Here is a 24,942-nt window from a genome sequence, read left to right on the forward strand (position 1 = left end):
ATTAATTAATAACAAATTATGAATAGGCATCTAGATTCTTCCAATTGGTGTGGATATGCTGAGCGCACACGTCCATCTCCCTGTCCTATAATTTTCATTCATCTTTCCTAAAATTTTCACTCCGCGCCAGGTAACTCAATTTTCCCCCTGCTTGTACAATTTCAGTTCGGATCATGTCAATTTTCTCTTTTCTCCAACTATTTCATGGATTTGTTTTTGTTACAAACTGTCTTTATTTTATTCTTCATTTTATCGGTTTTGAGGTTTGAGGTCGGCGTTGAATTATGAATTCTCACATGGGTTTATTTAATTCTCCAGAATTTGGTTATGGAAGTTGTGAATCGCTTAAAATTTGTCAAATTACTTATACTCATTTTGAGTTAATTTGTTGGTTTGGTGTGATTAAATTTTCTCAAATTTGGTTGTATATGTATCTATAGGAAGTTTTTTAACTTACTCTCTTACGAATTATGATTAAATTTGTGAAATGTGTTGGGATACCTAGCTGCTTTCAGAGTTTTGGAGGTGCCCTTATAAAAAATTGTTCAATTTAGTTTTCCAAATATGAGGGAAGGGGAATTTTTTTGAAGATCAAGGTTAATTTACTCGGTAGTTTAACCCTTCGTGTATCCCTGTACTCACACAGAGAGAGAGAGAGAGGTGTATTAGGTTTCTATAATATTCCTTCTTGGGACCTTGTTTGTACCAAAAGTATAATCAGTGGAAAATGACTAGACCTATTTTGATTCTTGTAGATTAAATATGCAACCTCAATCGAGCCTGCTTAACGTCTCTGTTACATGGAGGGGGAAAAAATTTGTTGTAGAGATGAATATAGGGGCCAATGTTAAGGATCTAGGACAGGAATTGCAAAAGTTAACTAATATCAATGAAGATACGATGCGGTTCATTATTCCACAAATTTCTGGTAGAGCGTCAAAACTGCTGGCTCCATTTTCAGCGGAGCATGCAGTTTTAAGTCTGCAGGAAGCTTCAATTACTGAGGTACTGCCATTTCCATATTTTCTATCATGTGGGTTAAGATTTAACTACATGAAAAATATTATTCTTATCGACTTCATTCACATGGATATAGTTTTTATTGTTCTGTGAATCATTGCATTGTATTTGCTGCTTTCCTTAATAGTTTTTTTCAGGTCATGCCACGGGTTTCCCCTAGTCCATTGGACCAGAGTTTCATAATACTTTTGTGCTATTTATCTAAAATTCAGGAGTAAATATTTTTCTTGAACCAAACTATCGTTAACTACCTATGATGGAACCTCCAATTCTAGGATATGAAATTGATTGTTTGACACACATTCTTCAGCAGACTTGAGTGGATTGGCTGTTTTAAAATGCTATTTGATTAGAGTCGAAGCCTTGAACCCATTAGTCAATTGTCATGTGAAGTTGTCAACAAAAGGTAGCCCAAATCTGCTGGAATGGTGGTATAGTTACATGTTAAGCTTAGTAAGAAGCGTGTGAGCTGGTAGAACATTGTGAGTGAGAAGTTGATTGTTTTAGTGGGGCCTATGGGGCATCAGAAGGGGAGCATTAGTGATAAACATTTTGTCTTAAATGTATGTTGGGAGAGTGACATTTGGGAATATCTTGGGCATTTTCATTAGCCATTGTTGAGGAAGATTTACTCTTTGTAATGAGCATTGCTCTTGGGAGTATCTAAGCTGAGACATTCCATGCTGTTACTGTAATTATCATTTTTTTTATTTCCATTGGTATTTTCAATTATTATCACTATTCTACAAACTATTTTATCATTTTATATTTATTGTTTTGAATATAGAAAGGAAAACAATGCATGTTACTATTTTTGTTGGTTGATTAAGTGTCAAACCAATATTCAATCTTCCAATTAGCATTTTTGTTGAGGAACACTTTACAGTCAAATAACGGTGATTTTTATGTTATAATCCTAATTAATTTCAGTTGAAAATAAGACTGATTTATTATTCTCAATCATAAAAAATACATTCTGATACTTTCTATTTGTAATAATCTAATTCTCCTAAAAAGAGAAATAAGGAAACTAGGAAAGTAAAATAAAGGGAACTAGGGAAACTAGGAAAGTAAAATAAAATAAAGATTATATATCTATTTCCTCTAATTAGGAAGATTCTAAAGATATTATCTCAAATTACAACACTCCCCTCAAGCTGGATCATACAAGATTGTATAAACCAAGCTTGGAATAGTCAAACTCAATTGTAGAGAACGTCAATAAACAAAATTGGACAACAATGGATGAGGGCGAACTAGCACCATGAAACTTCAACTTGGACAACAATGGACGAGGGAGATTTCCATAAAAAATGGATGATGACTTGCAGCAGCAAACAACAACAAACTACAAGAACAGATGAAGGGCCTCCAGTGGCGAACAACAACAAACTGCAGGGACTGGATTGCCATCAATAGTGACGAACAACAACAAAACTTCAAGAACATGATTTCCATGAGTAACATATGGGAGGCCTTCAAAGGCTAACAACCACAAACTTGTAGGGACTTAACTACCCTAAACAGCAACAAACCTTCAGGGACTTAACTGCCCTAAACAACAACAGACCTGCAAGGATTACACTACCTTGCAGCGGCACTAAAAGGCTAACAGCCACAAACCTGTAGGGACTTTAACCACCATGAACAAACCTTAAGGGACTTAACTGCCCTAACAACAACGAACCTTTAGGGACTTAACTGCCCTGAACAACAACAAACCTACAGGAACTGAACTGTCTGCAGTGACTAATAGCAACAAACTTAACCACCCTACAGCGGCTGAAACAACAACAAACCTTTAGGGACTAACTACCCTGCGGTGGCTGAAACTTTTCTTCCCCTCACGACTGAATGACATATGCACGTCAATGACAGAACGTGAAGGTGGAAGAACTGGTGAGAACCAATCCGTACAAGGGACAAATCTGAATCCCATAACTTCGAAAGAGACAATTCAACGGGCGGTCTCAAAGAACAACTCTAAGTGAGCTGTTATAACAAAGCATTGACAGTGAAGAGAGCCTTTCACATTAGTGATGGTAGAAACCAAAAAACACCAAATACCGAAGACACTTTGGAGGTCCTAAGTTCTCTACTCGACTACTCCCAAATGGTGATACTTACACTGTATCACAAAAGTACGAGCTAAACTCTAGCCCAAGAAGAAAGTTCTCGACAAGGGCTGAAAAATATTTCCCCTCACGTCAAACAGCAAAAACTCTTGATCAAAGAAAATGCAGCAGCGACAAACTGCAGAGGATGCAACAATTGACTGCGGTGACGGTGACTGACTGCGCCGACGGCTGACTTCCCCTACGCCGACTGTGGTAGTAGCAGAACGAAGCACTGTTGCTTGAGAAACAGAAACGAAGTGAGAACCCATTAGTGATAGGAGGAGGAAAGGTCCTGGTCATTTGGTGGAGGCATAAACCAGAACGCACACACCAAACCAGAACACAGAAACGAGAGGGAGGTTCAATGATGCAGAAGCGTGTAGCAAGCGACGACAACGTCGACGACGGTTGCGGCGACAACGATAGAGGCAGCGGCCTTCTTCTGAGCAGCCTTCTTCTTGCTAGCGTCCGACACCATCCTTAATCGCTAATTGAAGACGAATTAAGAGGATCAGAAAGGAGAGACGAAAATAGATCTAAAATACGACCTAGGATTTCGCGGAACAAGGAGAAATAAAAATCGAACCCGAGAGAAAGCTTACGTTCGAGGTTTGCGTTTTTGAAGGAGGTAGTTGTGGAGACAACGAAGATGACAACAATGACTGCTATGGAGGGTTAGAACAGAGAGGAGGAGGTCCGGCGAGTCGACCAGAAGGGCGCGGTGTGATTCCGACACCGGGACAGCGGCGCGTGACAAACACACACACGAGATCTAACGGAGAGAGGAGACGCGTGACGGTGCGTGCGGAGGAGTATGAGACAACGAGCACCAGGGTTAGGTCGCGCTCGAAGAGACGATCCAGATTCGCTGGTCAACGGTCAGAATTGCGACGGTGGCTGGCAGCAAACAATGACCGGCGATGGATAGCGGCGGTGCACAGTGGAGTAAGCAGCGAAGGCAGTGGCCTTTCTTGGATTCTTTGAAGAAGAGACTTTTGGTCTCTTTGATTCAACTGACAGCCAATAAGAATGTCAAAAGGAGCCAAAATTGATTGGGCATCAACAAATCTAAAGCACCAGTTTCAGTTACTGGTCCGAAAGGGAATGGGTTCGAATCCCATTCTGATCATACTCAAACAAACTCTGTATTTGGTAATATTGGAAAAAAAAGGTCAGAATTCTAAGGCAGAACTTGACTAGGGCAATTGAAGCGCATTAAAAACACATGTTAAAGAAGAGACTTTAAGGGGGCCGGTGGCGGCCATGGCGGTCGGCCGCGGAAGCGGATCAGACAAACTCTGATACCAAGTGGAAAATAAGACTGATTTATTATTCTCAATCATAAAAAATACATTCTGATACTTTCTATTTGTAATAATCTAATTCTCCTAAAAAGGGAAATAGAGAAACTAGGAAAGTAAAATAAAGGGAAATAGGGAAACTAGGAAAGTAAAATAAAATAAAGATTATATATCTATTTCCTCTAATTAGGAAGATTCTAAAGATATTGTCTCAAATTACAACAATTTCTCCACAAGGGGATTCATTGAACTGGTTATTCATATACATCCTTTCTGTTTGTTTTATCAATGCTTGTAATTAGCACCACTGAATGTTGACTTAATTGTTTGGTGTACTATTACCTTAAGTCACTATTTTTATTCCCCAGGCCAGGTCAATTATCATGATGGGTGTGTCAACAAATGAGGTTGAAGAGGTTCTTCAAAGTTCAAAAACAGATTTAAGAATAGCTGGATTTGAGGATGAAGAGAAGAGAATGAAACAAAGAATTTCACACGAACCTCATATTTCATTGAAACTCCCACAAGGGCAGTATATATTTTGTGAATTTCGCACACTTCAAATTCCAGGATTAGAGGTACTATATTGCTACATGATTATTAATGTTTGTGTCCAATAAAAGAATCACACAACTGATATTTATCTTTTAGACCTCTTTATACTCCTGCATTTACATTGTTACTAGTAACTAGTAATAGGGTGTTTTCGTAAAGTATTCCAAGAGTGTAGACATCATTTTACTATGTGATTATTATTGAAAGGATGAAGTTTCTGGGATAGAGGGAGATAATAGAGGCAAGATACTATGAAATTGGCATTGATTTGATATCATATGACTTGTTAGAATGTGATGATAAGATTTATAAAACCTAATGCGTTATAAGTTTCCACGATTTCGTCTTGCTCATACTTCTAATAGTCATTTGTTACCTTTTTGTTCATTGTAAAAATCTGCATATGAATTTTGTTTGTTCCTCTAACGTATGTAGCAATATTGTGCCTAATCCCTTCACATGGCATATTAAGTCAGTGCACAAAAATTCTCATTTAATGTGCCTTGTTTTTTAGAAGTGCAATATGTCTCAAGCTAAATTTATTTCTCCTTTTGAAGAAAGATGACAGCTCCATGGAGAAAAGTAACAGCAAAGTGGGTGAAGGGAGGGGCAGCAGCAATGCACATGATAGGAAACCCTAATTGCACCAACCTTATTTGTTTTCTGTGTTTAAAACATAGTTAAAAATTGGGCCAGGCCCAATAAAAATTTTAAACCCACTCTAGTACACACAACATCAAAACACTTTCTCTTTTATTCTTTTCCAGCTGGCCTAACTTACTACCACCAACAGCCACTGCTGCCGCACTGCTCGCCAATGGCCGCTGTCATCGCCTGCAAGTCACCTCCATATCAGTCGTCGGCCAAACCTGTTTTTTTTATTTTTCAATTTTTTTTCAAAATCTTTCTTCTTCTCCACTTTCTGATAGGATATACTGTGTATGATAGGAGGAAGCAAATTAAGAAGTAGTTGCTAGCTAGATTGTTAGGGTGAGTGAGTGAGGTTTCCTTTATATAGTTGGGGGGTCCTGGTATGCAGGGGACTTTGGATTAATTTTGTAGATTGAGCTTTAGCTCTTTGTGAAGGGAAAACCCTTGGAGGAGAGAGTGCTCTCCTATTTTGGGTTCTTTTTAGTTTATACAATAAAGAAGATTATTCTTCTTTCTCTTTTCAATTCTAAATTCCTAATAAATTGGTATGACCTGTCAGATCAAGAAGTGGTGGAAGCATGGAAGGAAGAGTCAATACTTTGGAGAAGTGGGCCAGTGAATAGAAAAGGGTGATAGCAGAATGGAGAAGAAGTTTCCAAGAATTGAAAGAAATGATATTGGAATACCAGAATCAAGAAAGGGACTCAAAAAGGAAGGGAGAAATCTCTTGACAAAGCAAGAAGGGGAGGAAAAGAGGAATTTCTTCATGACATGAAGAAAGGAAAGAAAGAAGTAAAGAAGGGTAGGGTTGCTGGGTAGGATAGTCTGCCAGACATCAAGAAAACCAAGAAACCCTCAGATGGAGGAGAAAATTCAACCAATTGGGAGAAGAAAAGAGAAACGGATATCAGTGAAGAGGATAGGGTTGACCAAGACTGTGAGGGGAATGTTGAACCCATCAGGGAGTAGAGTGTCAGAAGCTGTTGTTTTGAGTGTTGATTGTTTTGTAGGAATTAAAGGACAAGATAGGAGAGAAGAAAATATACGTGAAGAGGAAGGCAAAGACGAAAACTGTGATGGAGACATTGTTGTTGTTGTTGCTGAGAAAGTTACAGAAGTTGCTGCTGAGAAAGTTACAGAACCTGCTGCTGTAAGGGTGGATAACACGACAAATGTTGGTTGGGAAAATACATCAAGTGAAGACCGTGATGGGGATGTTGTGACTCTTGCTTCTACAAGTAAAGTTGCAAAAGCTGCTGTTTTTAATGGAGATAGTGTGGTAGGTCTTGGTATGTATGTCAAAACAGTGAAGAAGGGTGAAGACAAAGGAAAGAAAGCAGAATGTGGTGGGAACATTGTGACTATTATGTCTGGGAATAGAGTAGAAGATGCAACTGTTTTGAGTGGGAAAAAATTCATGCAAGAATTCAGGATATTGGTGTCACAAACATATAAAACACCAGAAGACCAATGGCAGGGGATATTCCTTTGTAGGGTTGCCATCCAACGTTCAAAACCAGTTGCCACAACAGGAACCACAAGACTGGATTAGAGATATGCAAGTTTCTCTAGAGATGGGAGAAGGGTCAGCAATGAAGAATCACGCCCTCTCTAGTGAAGAAAGAACCAAAACAGAAGTGAGATTTGTAATAGAAAAATATATTATGATGGAGGAGGAAGGGGATGTAATAATAAAGGGAGTTGCAGGTGGAGATGCAACTAGGCAACAAGTTTTCCCAAAATCAGATTTACGTAATATGAATAAGAATTCATGGTTGAACTTAGATGTGATAATGATTGGAACATCAATGACTTTGGAATTTTGGGATTCCAAATTACTGGGTTCAGAATCTGGTATACAAAAACCACTTTCATATCGACAACCACCCAAACCTCCAGATCTAAAATTGCAGGCAGTAGCTAGTGGGTCCCCTTCCGATGATAAGACAATATTACACTATCATGGGATCAAGCTTTACTTTCCAACCTTGAGGACAAGGTTGTCTTGTAGCACCGTGTAATGATAGGATATACTGTGTATGATAGGAGGAAACATATTAAGAAGTAGTTTTTAGTTAGGTTGTTAGGGTGAGTTAGGTTTCCTTTATATAGTTGGGGGTCCTGGTATGTAGGGGACTTTGGATTAATTTTGTAGATTGAGCTTTGGCTCTTTGTGAAGGGGAAACCCTTGGAGGAGAGAGCGCTCTCCTATATTTCGTGTTCTTTTCGGTCTTTCCAATAAAAAAAGATTACTCTTCTTCCTCTTTTCAATTTTGGATTCCTAACACTTTAACTATAATTATTTTTCAGAAAAATACCTATTTTTACTATAATATCATTACTTTTGCATTAGAATTACATGTGGTGGTATTATATTTCTTTTGAAAGCATTGGTTCCACCATAATCCATTATGGTTTCCGTTATAACTTTATAAAGGACTTTTGAGTCTCCAACATTTATAACACCGAGGTCATCTAGTATGATCTTTGTTCCGGTACTAATAGTTCCAAGTCGCTTAGGAGTTGAGGTCAAAGGTAATTTAAATACACCTTCCTTTTTCAATCCTCTAAGGTTCTAAAGTAGACAATACCTCGGATGCAGTGATTGATTCTAATGATGTTATCTCAACAGACTTGAGGTTGGAACAATTTTCATGTAGTCCTTCACACACATCTCGGGAAAGGGCTTGAAACTCTAGTTTTTCAGCTCAATAAGATACCCTATCCTATTTTTTTTCTTCTCTAGGTCACTAAACTTTCTCTCATAAATATACACTACCCAGAGGTAGATATCAGTGATAGAACTTGCAAAGTCTGCATATTATGCATAAATTGGCTTATCCCACTTTTTACATAAATAAATTTTTCTAACAATATATGATATTGACACTAAGGTCATCTAGTATGATCTTTGTTCCAGTACCAATAGTTCCAAGTTGCTTAGGAGTTGAGATTAAAGGTAATTTAAATACACCTTCCTTTTTCAATTCTTTAAGACTCTAAAGTAGACATGATGTAGTGATTGATCCTAATGATGTTATCTCAACGGACTTGAGGTTGGAATAATTTTCATCCAGTCCTTCACACACATCTTGGGAAAGGGCTTGAAACTCTAGTTTGTCAGTTCAACAAGATACCCTATCCTATTTTTTGGTTTCTCTAGGTCACTAGACTTTCTCTCATAAATATACAGTACCCAGAGGTAGTTATCAGTGATAGAACTTGCAAAGTCAACATATTATGCATAAATTGGCTTATCCCACTTTTTACATAAATAAATTTTTCTAACAATATATGATATTGGGTCTTTTCTAGAGGAGAGTTTTCTTCAGTTCCAATTCTATGATTTTGTTCAATAGGAACTCTTGAGGTTCTATATCCTTACTTGTTTCTTTGAGGAGACCGGACACATTTTCTTTGGGTGATGAAAATTCCCACTTTTGAAAAAGAATCCTATATTGCAAAGAAATACTTAAGTTTTCCTAAGATTTTCATTTCAAATTCGGTCACCAATTTTTCCTTTAATGCCAGCTTTGCTGTTTCATTGTCTCGTAATAATCATGTCATTACATAGACTAGCAATCAGGTAACTTTGCATGTAATGGAGTGCTTTATGGCTTTGCTTATATCCTAAGGAAATCATCGCATTTGTAAATCTTCTTAAGAAAAAGAGATATATTAATAAGTAACAAAAGTAATATCTAATAGAGGGAAATATTTACTAAGAAATTCCTTGTCAAATTATATGATGTGTCCTTATTTGATGTAATAAAATCATATCTCTGACAAGCTATAAGGCTGGAACAGAGGATAGAGTGGTTGGTACTCTCTCTAGTGATGCTTGGTTGAGAGGCAGAATTCATGATTCATTGCAAGAAGCCAGGTTTCATGCAGACTTTGAACAATAGATGTTGAGGTTGCACTGTATGGGGAGTAGTATTAGATAAAGACTCCACAAAAATTCCCTAAATTCTACAGGAATTTCATGATTCAATGGAGGAATAGAGGGTGAGATCCAAAAATAGAGCTAAGAATGTGATGTTTGTTTAAGAAACATGGCTCACACGTTGTTAGGAATCTTTAATGTAAGAACCTAACAGTCACCCTCACCACTGATATGCACTCACACAAGACAGAAAGAATCAAACAATGGGTATGTTATTCACAGTAACAATCACTGAGTACAAAATGTAACTCGAGGGCCTAACCCCTCTCACCAGGTTCGAAACCGGTCTATACAAAGTATACAATTGACTAACTCCCCTACAGAATTACAAAAGGTTTACATTTATAGGCCCCTTGCCCGCCTTCTCCAACTGTTCCACCCTTCAGCTCTTTCACCCCTATCTTATATCCTATCATTACACACTGCTGCAAAACAACCTTGTCCTCAAGGTTGGAACAATGAAACTTGAGCCCATTGCATTGTGATGTGATCTTATCATAGGAAGAGAACCTGCTGGCTACTACCTGCAACTTCAGGTCTGGAGGCTTGGGTGGTGGCAAATCCTCCTCCACTATCTTTCATTCTTCCCTGATTCTATTAACTTCCAACAGTATGATCACCTCTTTTCCAGCATCATAAGCTGTGAGAAAATGGACTTCAATGTCTTTCAAAACTTCAAGCAGCTCTCTCCCCTTTGCAGGTGTAACATGAACTGCAAGCCCCCTTTTCTCCTCTTGGTTCTCGGTGGCCACATCCACCACTTTCACTATTTCAACACCACTCATCGCTTGCTCTGCAACCCCTTCAGTGCTACTTTTATTATTATTCTCTTCAACACTCACCACTTTGTGCTGAACCTTTTCTCTTTTCACCCACGAAAAGAATGGTTTTTCCTCACGCTCTTCTTCATGGTTGTCCTCGTGCCTTTGTTCAAGTTTGGGCTTTTGAATGCGATGTCTGAACTTACTCCGTTGCCCTTTTCTTTTGGACCCAATTTCCACGGTGGTGTCACGCGCATCGTTTCCTGCTTCGGTATCGCTCTCGGGATCAGCCATGCCCCGCTCCTCACATGCCCTCACAACGCGTTTGACTGCCTCAAACAATTTGTAATCGAAATTCGGCGACAATTTGCCTCCAGCGGCGGCGCTTCTCTTGAAGCGGTAGTAGTCAGAGAGCAACGCATGCCACTTGCAGCGGCAATGCGTGAGGTCGCGCTGCACATCCAAGGCCACACAATCTCAGTGATGATGTTCCACTGCTGGGAGGAGGAGAGCACGACAGAGCAGTTGGCTTGCACCGCTGCAATTTCGTTCACTAGAATGACCGACTCGATGATGCTCCAATCTTGAGCCTTTGGGGAGCGCGTGCAACGAAACGCACCAGCCGAACCTGAAGCGTCAATGACGTCATCGTCGTAAATCTTCATTTCTTTTTGCCCTCCAAATCGCACCACCATAGCTTCCTTCAGTCCTTCCCAAGAACGATTCTTGGCTTTAACCTTCCAGGCCCAGACCTAATACCCAACACTTCCCTCCATGCTACTGTATGCCCAACGCACTTTTCCTTCCTCTTTCACCCCCTGGGTCTCTAAAACTGTCTCCGCCCTAGCAATCCACCCCATCAGATCAAACCCTTTGAAAACGGGTAAAACAACTCTCCTCTCCCCGCTGGGTTGCACTTCATGGCGTTCATCCCCTCTCTCCCCTTCCTCTTCCTCTCGCAGGTCCCAATGTTGGCCGTCTTGGTTGTGGCCTCGACCACCCAACATCCTTATGATTTCTTGCAAATCTTGGCGTATTGCAGCGTAATCTTGGCGTATTGCAGCATAATCTTGGCATATTGCTGCATAATCTGGTTGCAGCTCCCCTGTCTGCGCCTTCATTCTATCAACCGCAATTTCCTTCACCCCCACACGATTACGGCGGTGACTGATCCGGCAGGTCGGACCAATTTGTTAGGAATCTTTAGTGTAAGAACCTAACAGTCACCCTCACCACTGATATGCACTCACACAAGACAGAAAGAATCAAACAATGGGTATGTTATTCACAGTAACAATCATTGAGTACAAAGTGTAACTTGAGGGCCTAACCCCTCTCACCAAGTTCGAAACCGGTCTGTACAAAATATACAATTGACTAACTCCCCAACAGAATTACAAAAGGCTTACATTTATAGGCCCGTTGCCCGCCTTCTCCAACTGTTCCACCCTTCGGCTCTTTCACCCCTATCTTATATCCTATCACACGCTATGCTGGGATTTTTACTGCAACCACTTCCAATTCTATGCAATACATGGGTGATGTAGCCATGGGTTTTATAAGATTTATTGAATGTGTCAAAGCGCACAAGGATTTATCTGTTTATTAAAACTAAAGATTACAAAATAAAGAGTAATAAGGGATGTACTCCCTGCTTGTTAGCTGTACATATTTCCTAACTGATTTCATTGGAGAACTACCTAAGGCTATGGGGTGGATAACATAATGGTGATGGTCTATACAATGAGAAAATATGCTCTTTTCTTCTCATTATAAAGGAAAAGACAAAACAGAATGAAATCAGATTTAAATAATCTGGTCTTGAAATTAACTACCCAAATAAACTAGCATAAAGAACATTAAATCAGATCAGATTTGAATAATCTGGTATTGCTCTTAGCTAACTAAATTTTATAGAGTCCTTATTTGAAATTCAAATGTGAAATAAAAGTACATATTAAACTAGCAACATAGACTACTCCAACCAATAGGCAATTTAAGGTGCACCATGACATGATAAACTTATTATTGAATATTTTTATATACTCTTAATTATTATTCGTCTGTGTTAATGATAGGATATGTAATGTATTAGACAATTTGTAGACAGTTTTTAGATAGTTTGGCAAAAATAAAATAGAAGCTAGTATGAAGTGGTTAGGGGTAGTTAGGAGGAGTTTAAACAGAAGTTAGGGGAAGTTTTAATTAGTAGTTAGGCAGTTTTTGTCTTTTAAGGAGGGGGGGTGTTCTAGTTCTGGTTGTTGAGTGTTTTATTTCTGTACAGGGACTATCCTGTGTAGAAGGGAATGTTTTCCCTTAGATGTTGTTGAATGCTTTCTGTATTTTTCATTCAATAAACTGCTGCGTCACAGTGAGGTTTCTTGTCTCTTTGTGATTGTTTATTTTGAGATAGAATTTAGGTTTCTTGTCACCAAGAAACCTAACAAATTGGTCTGACCTGCCAATAGTATATGGAATGATAGGATATGTAATGTATTAGACAGTTTGTAGACAGTTTTTAGATAGTTTGGCAAAAATAAAACATAGAAGTTAGTATGAAGTGGTTAGGGGTAGTTAGGAGGAGTTTAAACAGTAGTTATGGGAAGTTTTAATTAGTAGTTAGACAGTTTTTGTCTGTTAAGGAGGGGGGTGTTCTTGTTCTGGTTGTTGAGTGTTTTATTTATGAACAGGGAATGTCCTGTGTAGAAGGTAATGTTTTCCCTTGGATGTTGTTGAATGTTTTTTGTATTTTTCATTCAATAAACCGCTGCCTCACAGTGAGGTTTGAGTTGTCTCTGTTTGTGATGGTTTATTTTGAGATAGAATTTAGGTTTCTTGTCACCAAGAAACCTAACAGTTAAGCACATGATTTTATATTGACATTGTGGTAATGATATATTGTGTTTTGGTAAAATTTATCTTATTATTCTTTGGGAGTGGAAAAGCATAACTATGAGTATGATATTTTGCCTTATTAACTGATTGTTTTACTGGTTATCAATTTTCCAATATATTCTTTGCCACCTTTTCTCATAATGTAAAATTTTTAATGGAGGTCTGTCAATCCCTCATGGATGAATTTGCTTTTTCCCTTATTTTCAGTTGAATCCTCCAGCTGCTGAAGCACTTAAAAGAATGCACATGCTTGCTGCAGATCCTGGAATTGTTGCTGTCATGAACAAGGTATACTGCTCATACCCAAATTAATTAGCTGAACTAATATATATTTGTGCTATAATGAAATATGCTGCAAGTTCTGAAGATGTTTTGCATATTATATAGCATCGATGGCGTGTTGGAATTATGACTGAGATGGCTCCTGTTGGTTATGTTGGTGTGGACCCAAAATGTATTCTTGGTTTTAACAAGGTATTGTGGATTCCACAAGATGACAAAATAGGGCATTTTAAGTGTTTTTCATTGTCCTGTTGTTGAATTCTCCTTTCTGTTTTCATTCTTATTACAGAACCATGGAGAGGAAATATCACTGCGCCTAAGGACTGATGACCTCAACGGTTTCAGGAAATATGAAAGCATCAAGAAAACTCTACTGCATGAACTTGTAAGCTATAGTATACACCTGAAGTGCAATTTTTTTTCTTCTATTGATCCTAAAGTAATTGAAGTATGAAATAAGGTAAAGCATAAATTTCTAGTGTCTATTTCACAAATGGAAGTTATTGAACAAACTTATTTCAGGCACACATGGTGTACTCTGAACATGATGCGAACTTTTATGCTCTGGATAAGCAGGTGCGTTCATAGGCTTGAATGTTTGGCTGTCTGTCCGTTATTATGCTCTGCTTTACTGCCATATGATGATTTTGTTTGTTCCTTGACAGTTAAATCAAGAAGCGTCTAGTTTAGATTGGACCAGATCTGCAAGCCACACTTTGAGTGGAGTAAGGAATACTTCAACCTATGAAGATAACATTATAGCTGACAAAAGCAGTATTCCTCAAAAGCTTGGAGGTAACAGGACAGATCAGCTAATAAGTGCACGTGAATCTTCAGTTGCTGCTGCTCACCATCGATTGGCTAATGTTTCTCCAAACAAGCTGGGAGGGTCTGAATTAAATCAAGAGCTGGATCCTGGTTATTCTAGTCATAGTTTGAGTGAAAACAAATCTGATTGTATGATATCTGCCTCCAAAGAAATCGAAGATATTGAAATGGCTGTCACTGATAACAAAGAATATAGAGGTGAGCCGGACCCTGATGATCATATTATCAATGGAATGAATCACGAGCCTGATCCAGATGATTCTCATCACGGTAAAGTTGTTGATTATGATGTTAGTTCAGAAATAGCAGATAGAAAGACTTCTGAACAACCTAATGATTTTGGTGTAAGGCAAGTTTTGTATTCTGAGACAAGTACTGGTAATATGGTAGCATCATACACATCCATTTCCAATCAAGATACTTCAGAAGCATCTACGGAATCTATTGCTCCAATTATAGGTAATTGCTCGCCAGTAATATGTAGTTTGTGCAGGCATATCCAGTCAAGGATGAGCATTCTATAATCATAAACCTAACAATGATTACTTGGAACCAGAAAACATCAATCTAAAACATGGAAACTTTTGGACTAAAGGATTGAACACACGCACACATTTTTTACTAGAATAATCTGATTTATAGACCATATTTGAAGAACATGCATCAACTGCACAGGGTATTCCCTACTGAGGTGCCTCCACCTTCTATACCTTACACAAACAAGTTTGACATTTTAACTCCCTTATAGGTTTGTCACTACAGGTAGATAATACTAACTGGCATAAAACATTACTGCCTACTACTGAATTAACACAAACATAACTATGTCTTATGGATTCTGAAAAGTAAAAGTGTAAGACTATTTATAGAGTCTAGCTAACTGATTGGTGAAGACCAGCTGTAACTAGCTACTTATAATTACACTAACAGAAAGGAAATTATACAATACAGACACATGTATGTTGGATGCTAGCAACTTGATTAAGTATACTCATACTCCTCCTTAAGCTTGTGGTGGCTAAAATCTAGGTAAAGTGTAGAAGAGATAAAATCAATTTGTATATTATTGCTCACTCTGTCTAAAACTTCCTACGAGAAGAACCACTCACTATATGTGATACAATGATCTCAGTCTCAAGTCCCAAATTCCACCTCCTTCCCCCCAAACACGTGCTCACCTCCCTTCTATATTCTCCACTTCTTTCTCTTCAAAATAGAAGGTATTCCTTCACCAGATCCCACCTACCACTCAACAATTCAATTAGGTTCCTAATCATTGGGTGTGTGCTGGTGGACCCTAAGGATACATCTTAGTGAACTCCCCACTTTGCCTTTTTTCCTTTAAACTTATACTAGTATCAACTCCATCCCCTATAATTTTCACCTTGTCCTCAAGGTGAAGTTCAGGGAAGTAATTCCCCATCTTTTGTAGAGATTCCCACGAATTTTCACATGATGGCATACCCTTCCATTTCTTTAACACTTCCAGGGTCTTTCCTTCTCCTTCTCTAAGAGCTAGAATCTCTTTTGGTTGCATTTCTAGCTCCCAATTCTTAGTTATACACGAGGAAGTTGCTGCCCCATTACCTCTATTGACACAATTGGCTTTTAATAAGGAAACGTGAAAAACTGGATGGACCTTGCTACCTTTTGGCAACTTCAATTTATAAGCTACCTCTCCCACTCTTTCACTTATTTCATAGGGCCTATAATATCTAGGACTTAGCTTTTGATTAATTCTCTTGGCTAATTTTTTTAGCTTATAAGGTTGGATCTTCAAGCAAACCCAATCTCCAATCTTGAATTCCACCTTTCTTCTATGCTTGTTTGCTTGCTGTTTCATGCAGTTTTGGGCTTGCAAGAAGTGGTCTCTGAGTTTAGTTAACATTGCCAAGGTTTTGTCCCTGTCATGCATCTGAGATGGGTCTCCAAGCACCTATTCACCACCTCAGTTTAATCATCTGTTTGAGGATGGTAAGTTGAGCTAAATTTTAATTTAGTCCTGGCCAATTTGAACAACTCTATCTAGAAAGAACTCATGAAGACCCTGTCCCTGTCTGAAACAATTGACTCCGGAAATCCATGTGGCTTTAATTCTCTTTTCTCTTTTTCGGCTAGAGGACTAAACATGATGTTCGTAACACTTGTGAATTAATTGTGCTTTATCTATAAACGTTATTCCATTGAGATCGTTTACACAACTAACTCAATATATCCAAAAGGTGTATATATATGTATATATATATATATATATATATATATATATATATATATATATATAGGTAGTAACCCTTTGACAATGCTTGCTGATGACTCGTTGTTGACTTGTGTGTATGATGATCACTTTCATTAAGAATGAATCGTTTAATAAACAAACTTTAACAAACAATTTTTATGCTAGTTCACTCGTTAGAGCTACATTCAGTTCTTGTCTAAGTTAACTTAGAGGGTTCGATTAAATATTCAATGAAGTACAATTGAGTGTTTTAAACCACTCCTGATGTCCCTAGTCGTATTGAGTAACCATTGTTATTCACCACTCCTGGTATCCCTAGACGCTTTTGGTATCACACTGATACACTGTTTAGTTGAGTTTCACCCACTCCTGGTTGTGTAGTATTCTTTACCACTCTTGGTATCCCTAGTCAGCGAATAACCTTTTGTTACCCTAGACTAATTGAGTATTCACATCACTCCTGGTACTAGACAATTCTGGTATCCTTTGATACGCTGCCCAGATTTCCAAAGTTACAAGTGTTTTGATTCTCTCTAGAATTGCAATCAAATGATTGTTTACAAGTCGTTTAGACTATTACTTTCGTAGAGAGGATGTTTCTCTCTTCTTTCAAAAGTAAGCAAATATTACAATAAAGTTTGAGAGAACTTCTCAGTGTTTCACTCTATTACTCTCTCTTCTTTATTCATACAAAGTAAGTGTATATTCTGATGAAGCTTGAGAGTATTTCTTTTCTTGGGCTCTTGTCTTTCTCTATATCCTTGGTTAGAAGAATTTTACTCTAATAGCTCGAATATTCTTTTCTTTTCCATCATCATCTTCTTCTTTTTGTTGATCTTCTTTTTATACACCTTTGTTAATATGGTCGTTTTGATGACACTTGTCTTGAAATTTCATAATATGACCGTTTGACGAAGCTGGTCTCGAGATCTAATCACTTCTGGCATAGGCATAGGTGTTTGTCATAGGATGGAGTCTTTTTGTCAGACATGTTTTTCAGAATTTGATCAAAAGTAGATTTGACTTCTCATTTGGTACAACTTTTGATGAAAGGATCATTCTTCTTTCCAACGTTCATTTTTTATTCTCATGAGACAGGGCAGATGAACACTTGTAGTAGTTGTCCTGCAAGAGATAGAGCGGATGTGTATACAACAAATGGGTCTTATTTCCTATTTTCCTTGACATTTTTAACTGTTGAGCATTTAATGTTGTTTAAAGTTTGTTCAAGGTTTTATGCTTCCTATTGTTATATTAAGAGTGTGTTTGATATTGTTCAGCCTACAAAAGGCTTTTTCTTGGCTAGTGTTTTACTTGTTATTTTTAGCATTTGTTAGAAGTAGGTTGTATTTTGTTTTAGGTCACGATTACCTAAGGCGAGAACATTTTGTGAATGTCGTCCACTTCTGATTCATTTAGGGTTTAGATGGATGCGTGTAGTACATTCATCAAATACCTCTTATCACTTTTGTTGTTCAGAGCAACAAATTGCTTTTTACATTTTCTACCATTGAGGTAGCGTTTATCAATTAAGCTTTTCCTTAAGATATCAAGCGTTAAGTAAGAACTTCCTCGTTGGATGAAGTAATAGTTTTAGCTCATGGTACCGTCTGGACTGATGTAAACGCTTTTTGTGATGTTTCCTTTTTAGAGCAAGAGCGTTTAGTAGGTTATGTTTTCTTTTATGTTTTTGGTTTATGCTTTTTAAGGTTTTTTTGTCAAAGACATAGTTTTGACACTTTTTATCTTTTTCCCGAGAGTTTAGTAGATTATGTTTTCTTTTATGTTTTTGGTTTAAGCTTTTAGGGTGTTTTTTTTTTGTCAAAGACATAGTTTTGGCACTTTTTCTCTTTTTCCTGAGAGTTTAACTGTATACTCCTTGGGTACAGGATAGTTTTTGCGTTTAGCATAACTCTCTTAGACGTTTTTGACTTGTTAGTCATTTAGCACTACGTCTGAGTGTTTTGACTTAGGTGTTTTTGTGTTTTCTACAATCCTAAGTGTTTTCTTAAGGTTTTTCTATTGTTGGCCTAATTCTAACATTTTATTCGTGTCATATTTTTATCTTGGGAGGTCGTCTACAGACTTTTTACCTAGTGGATTATTAGTTGATTGAATATGATAGACTTGTTGTGTGGACACTTGTTCTTTCATACTTAGGGTTCCTGCCCTAACGTTTGGTGTTTGGTTTACATTCTACTAGCATAACCAAAACTTTTTTTTTCATGTTGTTTGGTTAAACTTCAAAACCAAAACTACTTCGTTTCATGTTGTTTGATTAAACTTCAAAACCAGGGGTTCTATAGACGAGCTTGTCTTGTCTTAACAATCTCTCCCTTTTTGATGTCTAACAAATATACATGCTAAACAAATAGTTCTACTAGTATATTTCTCTCCCCCTTATTTGTAAAAGATCAAAAAGGCTTAGAGAAATACATTGTATAGATTTGGTTAAGGATTTCTAGGTTGTGAATTACTGAGTTTGGGTCCTGGTAAGCTCTAGGTTGTGAACTACTTCGTTTTATATTGTTTGATTAAACTTCAAAACTGAGGGTTCTATAGACGAGCTTGACTTGTCTCAACAACAAACTTGAGTAGGATTAGAAGAGATAAAACAAGGCTGCTGCATAAAAGCAGTTTTCTTCAAGTTCACCATGCAGAAAGACATTATTAATATAAATTTGTCTAATGGACCGATGAAGACCAATAGCAAGTGTGAGTATAATCCATATAGGAGTAGGTTTGACCACAAGACTGTGTAGTCAAGGCCAACAATGGTGAAAGCCCTTAGCAACCAAGCCATCTTTGTATTTTTGGAGAGTGCCATCTGCATGATAAGGGAGCGCCTTTGGAAAGATCCACGATTGTCCAAGTGTCATTTTCAATGAGTGTTGTATTTGGTTTGTTATGCATTAAACCAATCAGGATTAGACAAGGCTTGTTTAATAGTACATGATACCTGAAAAAGTCTAGGTTTGTAAATACCTGATTTTGACCGAGTGATCATAGGGTGAGTGTTGGAAGGTGGAGAGATCATATCAGTAGTGGTATCCGTGTAAGAGCTATCTTGGTTGAAGGATGATGAGTTGTTAGTAGTAGAAGGAGAGGTTGAGGACATGTTGAGCGAAGCACCATCATGTGAAGTCTGAGGTAAAGGGGAAAATCTGGGTGGTGTGTTGGCAGCAGTGTGAAGCGTCAGCATGTGTGCAGTGTTGTGTGTGGGCATAGGCTGTGTGGCATGTGAGCATTGTGTTTTGATTGAGATAAAGCGGGCGTGTTAGTAAAAGGTTGTTTAATAGAAATAGGTATACTGGTTGGTTTATCAGAAAAACTAGTTTTGTATTTTTGCACAAAAGGGTTATTAGATAAAGTAAAAGGGAAAACAGTTTCATTAAAAAGCACATGATGTGAGATATAAACTGTCAAAAGGTGAGAGACAAAAATACCCTTTGGTTTGAGAATTGTAACCTAGAAACAAACTCATTGTGGATCGGAAATCAAATTTTTGTTTGTTATAAGGACGAATTAAATGGTAACAAGCACAACCGAAAACCTTTAAGAAAATCATAATTTGGAGTTTTATGCAAAAGCTTTTTATAAGGAATAAGGTTATTTAAAACAGGTGTTGGGAGATTATGAAAGATATGAACAACACTAACAAAAGCTTCACCCCGAAACTTTTTAGGCAATGAGCCCAAACAATGAGAGATAGACCAATATCATCCACATGCCTATGTTTTCTTTCAATAGGCCATTTTGTTGGTGTGCGTATAGACATATGAGCCTATGTCTAATATTGTGTGGACAAGTGAGATATTTTGCAAGACATAAGAATTTCTTAGCATTGTCAGTTTGAATGGCTTTTAATTTGTGATTAGTTTGATTTTCATCAAAGGTTTTTAAAAAGGATGAAAATAGCTTAAACTTGAGATGTAGAATGAAGAAGATAGATCCACCTAAATTTAGAACAAGCATATAAAAAGGTTATGTAATATTTTGCACCACTAGTACTAGGCATAGGGGCAAGACCCCAAATGTTAATGTAAACCAAAATCTAAGGAGTTTTATAAGATGTATCAGATTTGGAAAAGGGAAGCTGATGCATTTTTTGTTGAACACAAGTATCACATAACACATTAGAAAAAGCAGTATCAAGTTTGCTAACATGAATATTGTTTTATTTCAACACTTTTTGAATATTTTGATAAGAAGCATGCCCAGGGTGGGAATGCTATAAAGAAACTATAGAATTTACAGAAGTGTGATTAAGATTCAAAGTGGGAGAAGAGCAAAAGGGTAAAAAACATATAATCCATCTTTTAGGAAGCCTTAGATCTGTTTTTTTCCTGAGTTTTATCATAGTAGACATTAGAATGAAATTCAAAATATACATGACCGTCTTTGGTAAATTTGGAAACATCAATTAGACTTTTTGAAATATGAGAAACTGATAGGATATAAGGTGATAGGATATAATGGATGCAGAGCGAAACAGTTTAAAAATTAGTTGTTTGGGGGGTCTTTATAAGATAGGCAGGGACGTCTTGTGTGGGGAGAGTTTTTTATATTAGTTGTGTTGACAGGAGGTTGTTCCTGTGGAGGGAGAGTGGTCCCTTGAGAGTTAGGTGTTGTATCAGTGTATCCCTTAGGAGAGGACTGCCGGATCCTTGGGAGAGGAGCGAGATGGAAGCAAGAATGAATGCGCTGGAGGGAAGGTGTGATACTGTGGAGATGTGGGCCAACAAACAGAAAATGGTGCTAGTAGAATGTTGAAGAAATATCCAAGAAATAAAAGAAATGCTGCAGAAATCCAAGAATCACAGAAAGCAGAAAGAAGTAAGAAATGTCAGGAAAGGAAAGAAAGAGGGAGCTTGTTCCAGATTTTAAGCTGAATCTTTAAAGATTTTACCTTGGCTCTGGATTGAGATGCATGACAAACAGGCAGCTTGTTCCAGATTTGGGAAGCAGTGGTGAGGCCAACCATTTGAGTGAGAACAGACGTGTCCATAGAAGCCACAAGCCAAGCAGCCAAGAATTGATCTTGTTGCTCATATTGGAGATAGGCGGGATTAACAATGCTGTGAAGGGCATCATCAGGATTAAGGTATTTGGGTGGGGTATCTTGACCATCCAAGAATTTGATAAGTTGTAATCCTGTGATTGTGGCAGATCAAGAAGTTTTCAATGGTAAGTTTGAGGGAGGTAGGTGTATTGAAAGTGTGAGGGTGGTAGGAGGTAACGGTGGTGGTTTTGGAGTTGTGGGTTCAAAAGCTATGACAATAGCTATGATTTCCATGTAAGGAAAAGATACAGAGAGAGGGAAAGAATATTAAATAACTGTGAAAAGTATCTTACAAAGAAAATGTTAACTAATCTATTTACACTGAAGAGAAGACACATATATATAGAGAGAAGGAAGAGTAACTGATAATAACAGAATCAGTTACACTGCTGTGTTATCTCATTAAGAAAGGAATTACTGACAGCAATTTTTTTAGTATACTGTTAGGATATAAGGAGGAGAAGCTAGTTATGGTATTTGAAATATTAATTAGCTAGTTGTATCTGTGTTTGTAACAGCATATGTCATTTACATTCCAACCTAAGGGGGAGTGTTAAAGATTTTATTATGTAAATAGGAAAATATTATATAGTCTTAACTTTGGGATTATGTCTTATATTTCTTTTGTTTTCTTGAATTTTATCAATAATATTGCCTAAATAGAGAATCGTGTGTATGAGGTCTCGTAGCTTGAAGCATTTGTTTTTAACAAGCTGCTAACCTTCTGTCCCAACTGTTGCTTCATTGAATTGGTTCCGTGTTCTACCTAAATATTGGATATTAAGTTAATGAAACAAATGTTTACAACCAACCTGCACATGGGAAATCTTATGTAGAAATAAATCTGATGGCAGAAACTGTTCCCAATGATGTTCCCACACCAGAATTGTCTACATTGCAAACTAATGAGCCTGATCCTGATGATCAAGAATTTCAGAGAATAAATGATACGTCAACTGCTGTTTGTAACCGTTTGTTGAAGGCTGTGGAAATGCTAAGACGTGAAGTTAGTGCAATGCAAGCCACTTCGATCCTTCACACTCTCCTGAAAATAATTAGGTATGCTTATGCAAATGTTGGTTGAGCTCTCAATGAACGGCTTGCTTTAAAAGTTTTCAGAAAGTACTTCTAGTAATTCTATGTGTAGTTATGCTTGAAGCTTTTCCTTTTACGTATATCATTGCTTCAATCTGATTGCAGGAATGTGATTGAACACCCTTTAGTGGAAAAGTACAAGAGATTGCGGAAGGTACATATAACTCATGTTACCTCTGGGCATGCTTCCTCAAACAATTTTATATCTTAAGATTAACTTTGTTAGATATATTATTTTTATTTTTTATTTTTAGTTAATTTGTTATTATTTCTTATTTGTATTTTAGGTTTAGTTCATATATTTTTTAATATAAATACAATATTCTATGTATATATTAAACCCAAAGTAGATTAATCTCACATATAGTTTTCATTATATTCAACAAACTTCAAAATAAAAATTGATATCTATATAACGGACATTTGATTGCAGGCTAATCCAATCATTGAGAGGAACATCCTAAATAATAAAGGTTTGTACTTTCTGACCATGAATAATAATTTAGTAGTGCTTGAATAGAAGTTATTTTCTTATGTACAATGAAAGAGCCTAGAGATTAGGCATATGATTCTGATAAAATCTAAATAGTAATCTCTTGATTAGAGACTATTTAGAACTAATTTATCTTGTACATAGAAATGTGTAAGCAATTATTACAATTTCTTAAAGTAACTTTTTCTATAAGCTGATGGTAATATTATATATGCTCAAATTTGGGCTGTTATCTTTTTCATTTTTGCTGCTACAGCTGCCTTGGAAATTCTATTTCTGGTCGGCTTCAGCGAAGATGTTTTGTTTGATAATCTTGGAAAGGAAGATGCTTACTTGGTGTTAAAGCGAAATGATCCTGGCTTATTATGGCTTGCTAAGTCAACCCTTGAATCAAGCACAGGCTTAGCTTGCTAGCGCAGAAAACGGTTCTGAAAGGCAAAGCAAAATTGTACGTCAAAGTATCTTAAAAATTTCCATTGTATGATATGAGTTTGTAAAGTTTGTCAGTTTCTCTATTTATAGTCACTATCCAATAGATAAAATTAAACACAGAAACATAAGGAGAAGGAAGAACTACATTTGAAGTTCAAACGGAAACCTGGTACTCTCTATCGGTGGTAATATTCGAGTTGTTCATTGCACAACGTTAGATGTCATTTTGTTGTATTTTATTGAATGTATATACATTTCATGAATAAAGGGAAATCCATTAAGTGTTGTTTGTTTAGTATTGACAATTGGAAAAGAATATGGGTATTGCTTTCTACACCTTATCAATATTTTAATACACCCTATCATTTCTGGAATTTATTTTCCGGAACACAATTAACATTTTCGAAAATTCTTTTCCAGAAAGCGATAATCACTCTTTCCTGTTATACCAAAAAAAATAATAATCTGCGGTAGCTTTTTGATGGGGGAGGCAGAAATTTGATAGTGGTAGGAAGCAATACCCAAAATTCTTAGGATAGGAACGTAAAAGGGTAGGCAGCAAACTGCAAAGGATTACATTGTTTAATTTATGGGTCTGTTATGTGTAGCTTATCATGCTTGTGTTTTTTATTTTTTGGTTGAAACATATTTTTAGTTCTTTATAAATAGGTTAAACGCTTTCGGAAGTTCCTATTTATGTGGGATTTTTTAAGTTAGATCATCGTCTTATAGGTTTCCTTAATTTAGTCATTTATATTGAAAAATTGACTTAATTGGGTTCTTGTCGTTAAATTGGCTTAACAGAGTTAAGTTTTTGATGAGTTGGGACGTTGATGTGGCCTCTTGTCGCGTCAGCGTCATCTTTTCCATCAATAAAAATCCTAATTTTCCTCAAGAGTCTATCCTAGCCACCGCGAGTAAACCCTAGCGTCGTTGCTGTAAAGCTGCTGCGAAGCCTTCAGTCTTGTCGTCACCACCTCGCTGCGTTTCAATCGTGAAGCCACCGTGAGAATGCTAGTAGCGCCTTCGTTGTACTGCCACCATTAACACCATCTTCTTTGCGCATCCACCATCTCATCGTGCCTCAATATTGTCGGTGCATAGAAACCCATCAACTGCCACCACCTTTAACAAATAGAGAACTCATGGTCGTAATTTGCGCCATCCTCGGACTGCCACAACGCCTCAATCTCCTTCCACCACTGTTTCCTAATCGCGAGCGGCTCTGCGACACTATTTCATCTCCGTCAACGTAGAACCCTAAATAG

The 24,942-nt window shown here is 37.3% G+C and overlaps 1 protein-coding gene across 4 annotated transcripts; it reads left to right on the forward strand.

The window, feature by feature from the left end:
* Window positions 1–23,969, forward strand: LOC108319791 (uncharacterized). Of its 4 annotated transcripts, XM_052878715.1 has the most exons (13): window positions 1–130; window positions 756–1,005; window positions 4,807–5,016; window positions 13,454–13,534; window positions 13,634–13,720; window positions 13,818–13,913; window positions 14,051–14,104; window positions 14,194–14,626; window positions 14,711–14,815; window positions 22,509–22,713; window positions 22,855–22,903; window positions 23,183–23,222; window positions 23,499–23,969. In XM_052878715.1, the coding sequence occupies exons 2-13, from the start codon at window positions 763–765 to the stop codon at window positions 23,654–23,656; spliced, it is 1,761 nt and encodes a 586-aa protein (XP_052734675.1). In that variant the 5' UTR covers window positions 1–130; window positions 756–762; the 3' UTR covers window positions 23,657–23,969. The 4 variants fall into 4 exon arrangements, with proteins under 4 accessions (XP_052734675.1, XP_017406533.1, XP_052734676.1 ...); XM_017551044.2 differs by having other exon boundaries at window positions 14,194–14,815; XM_052878716.1 differs by lacking the exon at window positions 14,711–14,815.
* The last annotated feature ends 973 nt before the right edge of the window (window positions 23,970–24,942 follow it).

Source organism: Vigna angularis, chromosome 6 (assembly GCF_016808095.1).
Source record: "Vigna angularis cultivar LongXiaoDou No.4 chromosome 6, ASM1680809v1, whole genome shotgun sequence".
In the NCBI taxonomy this organism is placed as follows: domain Eukaryota; kingdom Viridiplantae; phylum Streptophyta; class Magnoliopsida; order Fabales; family Fabaceae; genus Vigna; species Vigna angularis.

Coding starts and splice junctions, on each gene's coding strand:
- LOC108319791 (XM_017551044.2), top strand. CDS start 763: ATGCAACCTCAATCGAGCCTGCTTAACGTCTCTGTTACATGGAGGGGG. Junction 5,017..13,453: donor TTCAAATTCCAGGATTAGAG/GTACTATATTGC, acceptor CCTTATTTTCAG/TTGAATCCTCCAGCTGCTGA. Junction 23,223..23,498: donor GAACATCCTAAATAATAAAG/GTTTGTACTTTC, acceptor TTGCTGCTACAG/CTGCCTTGGAAATTCTATTT.